Source organism: Thamnophis sirtalis, unplaced genomic scaffold (genome assembly GCF_051295495.1).
Source record: "Thamnophis sirtalis isolate CommonGarterSnake01/CBP01778 unplaced genomic scaffold, rThaSir2_p1.2 scaffold_5, whole genome shotgun sequence".
NCBI lineage: Eukaryota > Metazoa > Chordata > Lepidosauria > Squamata > Natricidae > Thamnophis > Thamnophis sirtalis.
The window spans coordinates 28,310,475-28,323,423 of NW_028261385.1; the positions used below are offsets into that span (position 1 = coordinate 28,310,475).

At 39.5% G+C, this 12,949-nt stretch overlaps 1 protein-coding gene across 2 annotated transcripts in view; it reads right to left on the reverse strand.

Moving 5' to 3' along the window:
- The window catches only part of ANKRD55 (ankyrin repeat domain 55), a 37,462-nt gene that overhangs the window by 8,675 nt on the left and 15,838 nt on the right, over positions 1-12,949 (reverse strand). Inside the window, exons 5-8 of one of the 2 annotated variants that reach the window (XM_014063069.2) lie at positions 11,169-11,229; positions 9,805-9,933; positions 7,835-8,019; positions 5,645-5,812 (exon numbers count right to left, since the gene is read on the reverse strand). In XM_014063069.2, coding sequence (XP_013918544.2) covers positions 5,645-5,812; positions 7,835-8,019; positions 9,805-9,933; positions 11,169-11,229 — 543 coding nt within the window. The remainder of the gene's footprint in view (positions 1-5,644; positions 5,813-7,834; positions 8,020-9,804; positions 9,934-11,168; positions 11,230-12,949) is intronic. The other variant, XM_087715514.1, reaches the window with a different exon arrangement.

A 12,949-nucleotide genomic window follows, 5' to 3' on the forward strand; every position in this document is an offset into this window, starting at 1 on the left:
AGGCGTTTGGTTCTGGAGATGAGGGTCTTGGCTACAGAGTTGATCTGTGCAGGGTGGTGATGGGCTTATGCGTTTAAGTATCAGTTGGTGTGTGTTTTTTCTGGTAGATGGTGTGTCCTAGGGAGCCATTGGTTTTTTTGTAGATTAGGACATCTAGAAAGGGAAGTTGTTTGTTTGCTTCTATTTCCATAGTGAATTATATTTTGGGGTGTAGGCTGTTGAGATGTGTGAGGAAGTTGTCCAGTTTTTCTTTCCTTTGTGGCCAAATCATGAAAGTGTCATCAAAATATATATGCCAGAGTTTGGGTTTGTGTTCTGATTTATCTAAGGTGTTAGTTTCAAAATGTTCCATGTATAAGTTTGCGATGACAGGTGAGAGGGGTGATCCCATGGGTGTTCCTTCTATGTGTGTTGTGTTTGTGGAGAATTTTGCTGATTTTATCTGTGGTGCCACAATATCAAGACAGCCTTTGGCACTGATCAAAAAATAGCCAACATCTTAAGAAACCCCAAGGACAAGATCCATCTAGAAAACCAAGGAGTATATGAAATACCATGCAAAAACTGCCCAGCCACATACATTGGACAAACTAATAGGAGAATAAATGCATGCATCACAGAACACAAGAAAAGAAGAAAAAACCTCCTCCCTCTTCCAGCACCTTAAAGCAACAGGACATGAAAGTGATTTGGAAAGAACCAAATTAAACTCCAAAACTGAACACTGAAGAGAATAATTATGGAAGCCATTAAAATAGAGAAACACCCCAACAACACGAATAAACATGTTGTGGGGACCTCCTGCTTACCAGACATCTGGAAACTAGCCCTAGTCAACAAATGAGTCCCAGCCACGAAAACCGACACCGGACCCAGAACAACACAGGACACAACCACCAATCACCCTCACTAGAGTCAAACCCAAATCCATCCCATAGACCAAATACAACCACCATCCAGAAGCCAAACCATGGTGGCATCACCAACTGCTGCACCCCCCTCCAACCCCCACACAAAGCAAACTGACACACACCATGAACACATGGCCAGACCGCAAACTGGGAGCCAAACCACAGCTATCTGCTCAGGACATTACATCACAGAACTCAGAAGGTTACAATGCAAAGGCTCAGGATGTTACAATGCAGCCAGCCCCCCAGGAGGTTGCAGCACAGGACTCAGGATATCACTACAATAGAGCTCAGGATGTCATCACACAGTCCATTACCCAGGTCGTTACAACACAAAAGAACAATAGGCACACAGCCAGTACCTCAGCCATACTGATGTTACGAAACAGCTGACTAATCTGCAAACATCAACTCCATCAACTAATCAAGATGTTACAACACAGCCAACCAATCCGCTTACAGCAACAAAGCCAGTACTCCCCCCCCACCAATATTTATAGAAAGACGACAGCTCCGATTATGCTTTGCTCGCACAAGCACGAAGCTGAAGGCACCAGCCTGAAGATGGCCAGTGGGACCTTGTCAAAACTTCGCCAAGATACTCTCAATCTTACACGGGAAAAGACCCAAATACACCAAGACCTGCATATGTAGATAGATAGTTGGTTATAGTTTTATAGTCATAGTCATAGTCATAGTCATAGTCATAGTCATAGTCATAGTCATAGTCATAGTCATAGTCATAGTCATAGTCATAGTCATAGTTAGTTATAGTTATATAATAATTACATGTACAGATAAAAGAAACACAACAGTTATGTAAAAGAAGTGAAATGTGTTACAAGTATGTTATGTTTGCATAAACAAAATACAAAGTTTTTTTAAAAAAAGAAATGAAATGTCTTCTCTAGAGATTTGTGTCTGTATCAGAGTGGCATTCAGCAGGCTCTGACCAGTTCTGGAGAACCAGTAGCGGAAATATGGAGTAGTTCAAAGAACCGGCAAATGCCACCTATGAAAGGGCCCCGCCCCCATCTATTCTCTGCCTCCCGAGTCCCAGCTGATCAGGAGGAAATGGGGATTTTGCAGTATCCTTCCCTTGGAGTGGGTGGGAAAGGAGATTTTACAGTATCCTTCCCCTAGCATGCCCACCAAACCAACAGAACCGGTAATAAATTTTTTTGAATCCCACAACTGATGTGTGGGGGTGTGTATAATCACACACATATACACAGTATTAAGAGGGCACTACAAAATGTTTTTAAATCAATAAATTTCTTATAAAGTTTGTGATAATTAAATATATGTTTATACCACTTACTGTACAAAAGCATCTTGAAACACTTTTACAAAGTATAAAATAACTTATAGAAATAATATATTTTAAAAGACATCAGGAAAAAAGAGAGATAATCAAAAGCAGTAGCAAAATCAGAGGCAAATTTCTTTCATCTAATGTTCAGAAAATGTGGGCAAATAAGTTTTTCATGTAAAGAGAACCGGGAATTAACTCAATAGCTAAGAGGTTACCAGATGAAGATAAAACTCCACCAAGATAGCAAAAGGATATTATGATTCTGAATAGAGAATTACAACAACATTATAAATTGCATATTACCCATATAATGCTTGCAAGGGATTCTGGATTTAACTTTTTTTTAAAAAAATAACCTCATTCTAAGTAATGTATTAAATAATTTAATTTAATTAATATTGTGTCTTTTCACTATAAGCTGAATACATATAGCAATGTTTCCTTCATTTTTTTCTTCACAACATCTTTAATGTCAGTTGAAGTGAGAGAAAAGAACTGTTCCAAAGTCACTCTGTGAGTTCCCATGGCTGTAGATGAACATGAACAATCCAGCATTTAAGCTCAATTCCACACTGTTGAGCCTGTACAGTATTTTTGGAAAATGGCTTAAATAGGAGGAAGAAGGTGTGTTGGGTGCTGCCTTGAATTATTTGTAAAAACAATAAAAATGGGATACAAATTAAATAAATAAAATAAATTTCACTGTTGAATTAACAACCCAGAACATAATGCTGATTATATTTATCAACTGGAGGAAGACACATTTAACATTTAGAAAATTAGAGAAAATTAATGCAATTTTTTTTCTTGGATGACTGTATATCTAAATTAGACTGCTTACTTTCATTTGCACAAAATGACCAGAACATATACCAAGTGCATTGACTTTTAAAAGAACAATTACATTATTGTGGTGGATTTAATCTAAAACAGATTTCTTGTCCATTATAAAGTGAGTTATTAATCTCATTAAGTTTAGCAAATGAAATCTGAACATTTGCTAATGTGGATATCATAGCTTTACAGAGAACTAGTTCTGAAAGAGCATAAAGGTAGATATTATTTTTTTAGCTGTGCCATTCAATTGCCAGTTAAATAAATTTTGCAAATCTTTTGAAGTCTTACTAAAAGCTGATAAATCTGTTTGATCAGGTACTACAAGGAAGAAAAATGTGTGTGTATGTGTGCATGTGTGTGTGTGTATACCAGCAAATATTGATACATTAAAGTGCTTTTAATTCTTTAAAAAGTGCTGTCTTCCAAACTGCAATTTATTATTTTTGTTCTGAATCCAATTTAAAATGTGCATTAAACAGCTGTGAAATATAATGATCAACTGATGCCAGTTTCATATTCCTAGTTAGAGTTATTGACAGTATTCACTATAACAGGGTTATTGAAACTGTTCTGCAGAACTTTGATGTGGTTTTCTGAGAGAATAAGTGCTGCGGTTTTTTTTTTAGCATTAAAGCTTTAAAAAAAAACAACTAATAGGTCCTGTGATCTGAAAAAATTTGGATACCTTTGCTATATTATGCCTTGACACACAAAGCTGTAAAAAGTGGTGGCATCAATAGTGCAATACAGAATAGAAAAAGCAAACCCAGAAAGGTGATATTTAAAAAAGGATGTATAGTTTCCAACTTTCTGCAGAAAGTACTTAACAGAACCTCTTCCCAAGATATATCTGGAAGTTATAGAATTATTCTTGAGTTATAGCATTTTCCTTCTGAAAGGAGACTCTGAAAGAAAATTCATTTGGTTTCGGCAGTAAAATATTTTGGTATAGCTGTGATAGGTTAAGATATAGCCTGGGATAGTAAACTTTGAATACAGTAATAGGAAAACATTTAATATGAATAGATATTACATTGCATGGTAACTTGCAATAGTCCTCAATGAAAAGCATAATCAGTCATCTGATAAACTGTTCATATTCAGTAGTATGAATATATTCATATTCAGCAATATGTTCATATTCGGTAATATGACTATGAAACAGGGACGTGCAGTCAGGGCAGGCAGGGCCTCACCACTGTCATCATGTAAAGAAAAAAAATGTAAAAGGAAAAAGGCTGAGCTAGTTGCTGCCAGAGTCACAGTGGATTACTCTGTTTAGTGCTTAACTGTAAAAAAGCCTTTAAAAAAGTGCCCTCTACAGGGGGCGGCAGGAGAATGAGGTGCCTCATTTAGTCTGACTTTATGATTACTTGAGCAGAGCTAAGCAAGGGTTAAAAGCTGAAAAATTCCTTATGTAGACAAGGCATGTGGTTCTCCCGCCTCCTGTAGAAGGCGTTTTTTAGAGGCTTTTTAGAGGCTCTGGGAGCAGCTAGCTCAGTCTGACTTCAGAGCTCATGCCTTTTTCCTTTTATATATTTTTTCTTTTCATGATGGCAGGCAAGAGCAGAGTTGAAATCCTCTCTGAAACAGCTGGAAAAGGTCTGTGTGTGGGGAGGGAGGAGGAATTCAAAAAGTTTGATTGCATGCAGAGCCACGTTGCCTTTTCAAACACACACACACACATACACACACACACACCCCTGGATAAAAGTATATAAGCCCAGCTTCACTGATTACAAGTTTGAAAAGGCAAGTGGCTCCGCCTGCAATCAAAGGCTCGGATCGGAAGGCAGCAGGGGAATTGTGGTGGTATGGCAGAGGAGCTGCTTTCAAGCCATTGGAAAATATATCCAATCCAATTTCTGTGTTTGTGTTTGTTTGAGAGTGAGTGAATGAGAGAGGGATCCAACTTCTCTGTGTGCTTGTATCTGTTTGAGAGAGGGGGGAGGGAGGGAGAGAGGGAGGAAGGAGGGGGAGGGAGAAGAAAAAGAATGAAGGAAAACTTATTTCACAAAGGAGAAAAATTGCTGTCGCTTTAAATCGGAACTGAGCATGCCTGGCTGTGGAATTCTGGGAGTTGAAGTCCACAAGTCTAAAAAAATTTGAAACCCCTGTGTCAGTGCCTTACCAGCCATAAACCTCACCGCACGTCACTGCTATGAAAAGAACCACAGGATTTGGGTATGGGTAGTCTAGAGAAAAGGAGGATAGAGGTGACATGATAGCAGTATTCCAGTATTTGAGGGGCTGCCACAAAGAAGAGCGGGTCAACTTATTTTCCAAAGCACCAGGACAAGAAATAATGAATAGAAACTAATCAAGAGGAGCAGCGACCCGGAATTAAGGAGAAACTTCCTAACAGTGAGGACAATTAACCAGTGGAACAGCTTTGCCTTCAGAAATTGTGGGAGCTTCATCACTGGAGGTTTTTAAGAAGAAACTGGACTGCCACTTGTCTGAAATGGTCTAGGGTCTCCTGCTTGTGCAGGAGTTGGACTAGAAGACTTCCAAGGTCCCTTCCAGATCTATCCCGAATTGAAAAAATTGAATCTGGTTTATTATAAGAGAAAGACTCTACCTGTTTGCTTGAGAGAGTAGTGCAATGCACGCTGTGTGTCCGCAATAGATGGCATATGATAGGGGTGTATTCTCATTGATATCTCTGGGGCTGCTTTCAACCCCCAGCTGTAGCAGAGTCTTAACACAGTCAGTTTTTCCTGCTGCTGCAGCCCAATGCAAAGGTGTCCTAATGAAAAAATAAATAAAGAAAAATCCACACAGTCGTGGGCACTTTAAAATTCAGATTTAGGTGAGACAATTGGTATTGTTTTCATAACATGCATGGTAGTTATCCTGTCGTGAGATTTTTTTAAAAGAGGGTTAATTGACCATGTAAAATCCAAGGGGATTAATATTAGCCCTTAGCAGATCAAGCTCCTACATGAGATTTAACTCATTCTTTCATTCTGCCATATCAGTTATTATATGTAACTTCTGACAGCTGTGATTAATTAATCTTTTCTTGATTTAAAGACAAAACAATCTGTCGCATTATTTCATATATTTACAGAGCCAGGGCTCAATTGTTTAAATGTTAAGAATCATTAAATTGAGATGATTAAATTCTTTCAAAGTTTGATCTTGGAGCATGTTATCAGTTCCTTTCAATGCACAGGCATGTCAGAGACAAATGGCAACAGTTTACCACAACTATAAAAAAGGTTTCCTTGGGAGCAGTGAGGTCAACATCTTTTTAACAATTGCAGGTGAATTGTCTCATTATTTTTCTCTAATAGGCTCCATGTAGTTGTTCTGATTCAAAAAGAGTTAAATTACGTATTCTTTGAAACCTCAAGTTTAATACAACAACTTATGTTGAGAGGCTTTCCATTCTGATATAATCTGACACTGATCAGTAGGATTTTGCATTAGTATTAATATTTTGCCCATATTTGAACATTGAATTCCCAGTATGAACTGAATGTAAATTCTCAATCTGATTATTTAAATAAAAATATTTCCTTTACTGTATCATGGACTATTTGGGGCTTTCAATCCAAGTGAATGGCCAGGCATATATTAGCTTAGCATCTCAGTTTCCAAATGATTCATACTATATATTTGAACTTTTATTATTTTGAAAATAAAAAAAATTAAATCATCCTACATTGTGATATTGCAAGTATTCACCTTCCTCTTATATACATACATAAAATTCCCAATTTTTTTCCTGTAATTTTTCATTTAAAAACACAGAAATAAAATTCACTGTTGGTTTTAGTACCAACTTCAAGAGTGAATTTCTAAAATGAAAATGCTGGAACTGAAGATCACCTAGATAAATGCCCTTCTTTGCAGCATTTTTGCAGCAACTTTTTTGCAGCATTAATGACCTCTTTTCTTTGGGGAGAAAAATTGCACAAGAGGAAAAGCTAATACCCACAGGGAGTATGAATGGAGTGAAAATTTGATGGCAATAACCAGAGGTGAGTTGCTCCTGGTTTGGCCCGGTTCAGCTGAACTGGTAGTGGTATTTTGGCCTGGGTTGCAGAACCAGCAGTGACCCAGGCTGGCCACGCCCCCAAACTGGCTCCCTGGTCTCCGCTGCCATTGCTGGCATGTTGTTTAGTAGTGCACAGTTTACTGTAAATTGTTCTGCGTATGCGAAACACAACCCACCTCTGGAGATAACTCCTTCCTTCTAACAGGCTCCTTTGTTCTCTTTTTCACATTACTTTTCTGTTCTATATTTTCTGACAACCAACAGGTTGCAGGAAAGGAAAACTTCCAATGTTTGAACTTAGCAGAGTTCTTGCAAAGGGGCTGCCAGTTGCTCATCACGTTTTAGACCAGGGCTGTCAAACTCCCGGTCTGTGGGCCTGATTCATCATGCACTGGCCATGCCTATGCCTGGTTTAGCAAAGGGGGAAAAAGTCCCAATACGTCATGTGATGCCACCTTGATGATATGAGTTTGACACCCATATTTTAGACCATGTTTACAAGTCCTTTCCATTCCCTGCAATCCCAGTATTGCAAGAGAAGCCTCCTGCTTTAACTGAGTTAATATGTCATGTGTAATATGTGCATTTATTAAAACTATGTGACTATTTAGCTGAAGACAGACTAGAGGTCCCACTGACTAGTTGCTGTTTAACAAAGAAAAGACCAAGGGGAAACCGTTGCATTCAAAAGCAATCAACCCTCTTTCAACCATGGGTTAGGCAAGCAAAGCCCCAGACAGCTTTTCTCTTTGTTTTCACGGCCACCTGTCATCCACATCCAGCGCCTGCAGGTTGCATTCTGGGACTTTAGCCAGCTCACTAATAACATCACTGTATCCTGCTGCAGCTGCCACATGAATGCAAGTCTTCCCATTCTCATCATCGTAGTTTATTATTGATGGGCCTTGATGGTGGTTCAGGATAATAGAACAGAGGATCCGGTTTCCACTCTGAAAACCAATTATTCATATAGAGAATGTGTTATTATCAACATTGCTAAGAACAAATTTTAGATCTAAAGAAAGTGCACATATTGCTTTATTTATAAATGTTCTCTTAGGGCTTTCCAAACTGAATTATTACTCATCATGTTCTCGGTTTTTAATCAGCTCAATAATTTGTTTAATTTAAATCACACTTCAACCGCAACCACTTTACAGTGTTTCCCCAAAAATAAGTTTTCTTTTGACCCCCAAAATAAGGACTTGACCTTATTTTTGGGGAGGTCTTGTTATTTTTGGGCTTATTGTCCGGGGAGATCTTGTTTTCAGGGAAACAGGGTATTTTTCTAAAAATGCCTTTGGGTCCTGACATAATACCAGGGGAATATTACCTTGAAAATTGGCTTTTATAAATGGCAATGGTATCAGACATTTCTTTTTGTAGTGCTGGATCCTAATTTATTAATTACATTTTTTAAAAGATGGAGTTAGTGCCTTTGTTAGCTTCCCTAGGCCATCTGGAGCTCTAGTGTGCTAATATTTGCCTGACAACACCATGCAGTAATATAACTTCAGCCTTACCCAAGACCATGGCTGCAATTTGAATTGAATTGAATTGAATTTATTGAATTTCTATGCCGCCCTATTCCCAGAGGGACTCAGGGCGGCTCACAAACCAAGTCAAGGGGGGGGGGGATACAGAGAGAAAATAAAAAGACACAGACAAAACAATACCACAATTTAAAAACAGTCAACAACCACACCATTCGAGCGGGGACAAGAACTCATCAGCCCCAGGCCTGTCGGAACAGCCAGGTTTTAAGGGCTTTGCGGAAAGCCTGGAGAGTGGTGAGGGTCCAAATCTCCACAGGGTACTCGTTCCAGAGGGCCGGAGCAGCCACAGAGACGGCCCTCCTCTGGGTGGTAGCCAATTGGCATTGGCCAGTGGATGGAATTCGCAGGAGGCCTAATCTGTGGGATCTAATCGGTCTGTTGGAGGTAATTGGCAGCAGGCGGTCTCTCAAGTACCCAGGTCCAATACCATGAAGGGCTTTATAAGTGACGACTAGCACCTTGAAGCGTATCCGAAGACCAATAGGCAGCCAGTGCAGCTCGCGAAGGATAGGTGTGATGTGGGTGTACCAAGGTGCACCCATGATCGCTTGCGCGGCTGCATTCTGGACAAGCTGAAGTCTTCGAATGCTCTTCAAGGGCTGCCCCATGTAGAGCACGTTGCAGAAGTCCAGTCTTGAGGTCACAAGGGCACGAGTGACTGTTGCGAGGGCCTCCCGGTTCAGGTAGGGACGCAATTGGTGCACCAGGTAGGGACGCAATTGGTGCACCAGGTAGGGACGCAATTGGTGCACCAATTTGGTTCTCAACTATAGTGGTTTTAAGCAAAGCTATGATTAGGTTCCCCTTTTTTTGTAACCACAAGCCAGCATTTTTACATTTCTTGAATTTAAACAGCCTTATAGCAAAGGAATTCTTACAAAGGTAAATTACCTTTTTTGCATGCTAAAGTTAGCTTTGAGGATATGAATATAACCAATCTTTTTTACATTTATTAAAAATATGTAATGATGTCTTGTTTTTCTACTGTACCCTACGGTGTCATTTTCACTGTGAGGAATATGAGACACAGCTGGATTAGTCATTGCATATGTTCCTCCCATAGATTTTGGTCAGGTTTCAGATTCTGCTATGAGTAGAATTATAGTTCTTTTTCGTTCCCCTTTCAAGATGCAATATGGAGACAAAAGAGACACTACATGCTTAGCAATTATTCCACACCTGAACTGCCCAGTGAAGGACTGTTTTAAAATCTTTGTCCACCAAAGTTGGATCTGATCCTTTATGCAGCAATGTCTGAACATGCTGAGGTTTATTGTGAAATGCAGCCCAGTGAAGCGATGTCATTCCCTGAAAATGACAAAAAAATCGTTAGAGCTTTAGTTAACATATCCTTTTTGTAGACCAGTATTTCAATCTTGAAGATATGTGGACTTGAACTCCTGGGGAAGTCCACACATCTTTAAGCTGCCAAGGGTGAGAAATACTGCTTTGGAAGGTAGAATTGGTTATAAATTCAGCAACCAATGGCATCGACTACCAGCCAACTCACATGACCTTCAGCCAGGGTGACCTCGCCACCAGATGACCCTCACAGTTCACAGTTCTTTCAGAGAACTGAAACAAGACACTGGAGGTTTTTAAGAAGATGTTGGATAACCATTTGTCTGAAGTGGTATAGAGTTTCCTGCCTAGGCAAGGGGTTGGACTAGAAGACCTCCAAGGTACCTTCTAACTCTGTTATTCTATTCTATTCTATTCTATTCTATTCTATTCTATTCTATTCTATTCTATTCTATTCTATTCTATTCTATTCTATTCTATTCTATTTTCTATGACATTTCAACCAAAGTTCTGTTGATGATGTTACCTAGTCTGGTAATGAAATGTTCCAAATGAACAAGCTCAGAGAACAAACCACCACCATTTACCACCTGAGCTACAAATATTTTTCACATTTCTAATTGGTTATAAAGAAAAAGAGTTTTTCTTCTTAAGAATAAAATAGATGTATCCTAATAAGAATAAGATGCCTTGCACAGAAATTACTTTGTGAATTTTCCCCCCATTTTTCTATTCTTTTAAGTAGCTCTAATGGAGTAAGGATAAAAATATGCACAAGTAGACTTTCTCACACGTTCTGTAGTTACTCTAACTTAAGCACGCAATAGTTTTCACACTATGGTTTCCACGTTTTCCTGCTTAAAAGTGGCAGGAAACACTTATCAGTTTTTAGCAATTGCAGTCAGAAGATTCTATTTTCTAGAAAAAGATGCATAATCTAAATGGTTGCTCTTTCCTCCTTCTCTCCCACTGCTCCATTTCTTTTGCTGTTGCTGCTGTCATTCATTTACCTATCAAATTCTGCTTAGGACAAACTGAAAGGCACACTGCAAACAGGGCAGCTTGCTAACTTCCTTTTTGCCTTTCATGATGTACTTCGGTCCAGAAAATAATACTCACCAGAATGCTAAATAGTATGAGTTGATTTTAGATCTTTTAGCATGAATCACTATCTCGGGGACCACATTTTAAAGTATATCCTACATTATGGAATACATTTGGGTGTAGATTTGATTGTTTACCTCATTATCCTGATGATTAATTTCACTCAGATCTGACTGCTGAAGCAAGACAGATAAAAGCCTATGGAGAACAAAACTATATTCAGTGCATTACAGGTAGTCCTCGACTTATTACCAACAAAGTTACAATGGTGCTGAAAAAAATAATTTGTAAACTGTCTTCACACTTAACCATCATCACAGTTCCCCACACTTATATGATCAAAATTTGGGTGACATGTATTATGGCATTTGCAACACCCTAAGGTTATGTGATTGCAGGGGTGGGTTTCTCGTTCCAACCGGTTTGGTTGGAACGGGGCCGGCGGCGTCCTCGTGCACGCGTGCAGCGCACGCATGCATACTAGTGTCTGTGCGATGCTCCAGCTGCTCCTGGAGGATCGCGCAGGCGCTGTATGCATCCTGCGCATGCGTGGAAGCGCAGAACTCGTCAAAACCGGGTAAGGAGCGCGGGCGGGCATGTGGGCCCTTCGCCGTTCCCGGAAGTTACTTACTTCTGGGTTCGCTGATCAACCAGTTCACAGGGACCGCCGCAAACCGGTTGAAACCCACCCCTGTGTGATTGTCATATACAGCTTCCCAGGGAGCTTCCAACAAACTAAGTCAAATTCACTTCAAGCTGGATTCACTCAAGCATAGCAAAAAAGGTTGTGAAATTAGGTGTGTCTCACATAACGATTGCATTGCATAACAACAGATGTTCCAATCCCAATTGTGGTCCTAAGTCAAAGACTATCTGTGTAATACATTATAATCCAATACATCATAAACAAAGGTTCCCTGAGGATGGGCTCCAGCAAGAATCTGAAAGCTCGTAAGACTAAACCTCTGGCCCTGGTGACTGACCCAGATTGGATCCTGCATCATAAACAAAATTCAATGGCATAGTTTTATTTTGATCCTTTTTTGCCACTTAGGGTTCTAGCATCAATGGGACCACATAGATGAGAAGAATCTTATGACTGTGTGTGTATATTCCAGCATAACTCTGGAACGCCTCGAGCAATTTCAACCAAACTTGGTACCCAGATGACTTACTCTCTGGAAACAAATACTGTGGGGGTAAGACACTCCTAACACCCTTCAGGGTGTGTGTTCTGTTAAGATACAGCATGTTGTGCCTTAAAATGGCATCTACAGACTGTCGTAAAATGGCTTCTACTGTACAACACAGTGGAGTTTCTATGGTAACGGCTTCACACTATGAGGGGGCTCCTTCTGGTAAGGGGTAATATCCAACATTAGAAATTATGTTTGGTCCGGACATTTTCCCCTTATGAATAAATACTTGTGCAATGCCTGGTTATCAACTAGTAATTTTTTAAAAAGCAAGATGTTTGAATTTACATAAGATTTCAAGGAATAGTTCCATTGCAAACTTCCCATCATTCATTTTTTATTACCCTAAAAACTAATACGTTTATTATTGCATGAGTTTTCATGACTTACATTCACTATATTAGGTATCTAAAATATAATGAATTCTACAAGTATTTATGTGTTCATGTATTTCTGTGTGTGCATGAGCAACTATTAAAACTGCACAGATCTGCTCAAACTTAGTAGCTAGGTGGTCATGTCTTGAAGTGATGACTGAAACCACATCCTGTTAGGTTACCTGAGCAAAGGTGGTTGCTACAGGTTCACATCGGTTCAGGTGAACCAGTAGTGGAAATGGCGACTGAGTTACCAAACTGGTAGGGACGGCAGGCTCACCATGCCCCTAAACCGGTTCCCTGGTCACAGTGGCATGTTTTTTACATTTTTAAAGTTCTGCACAT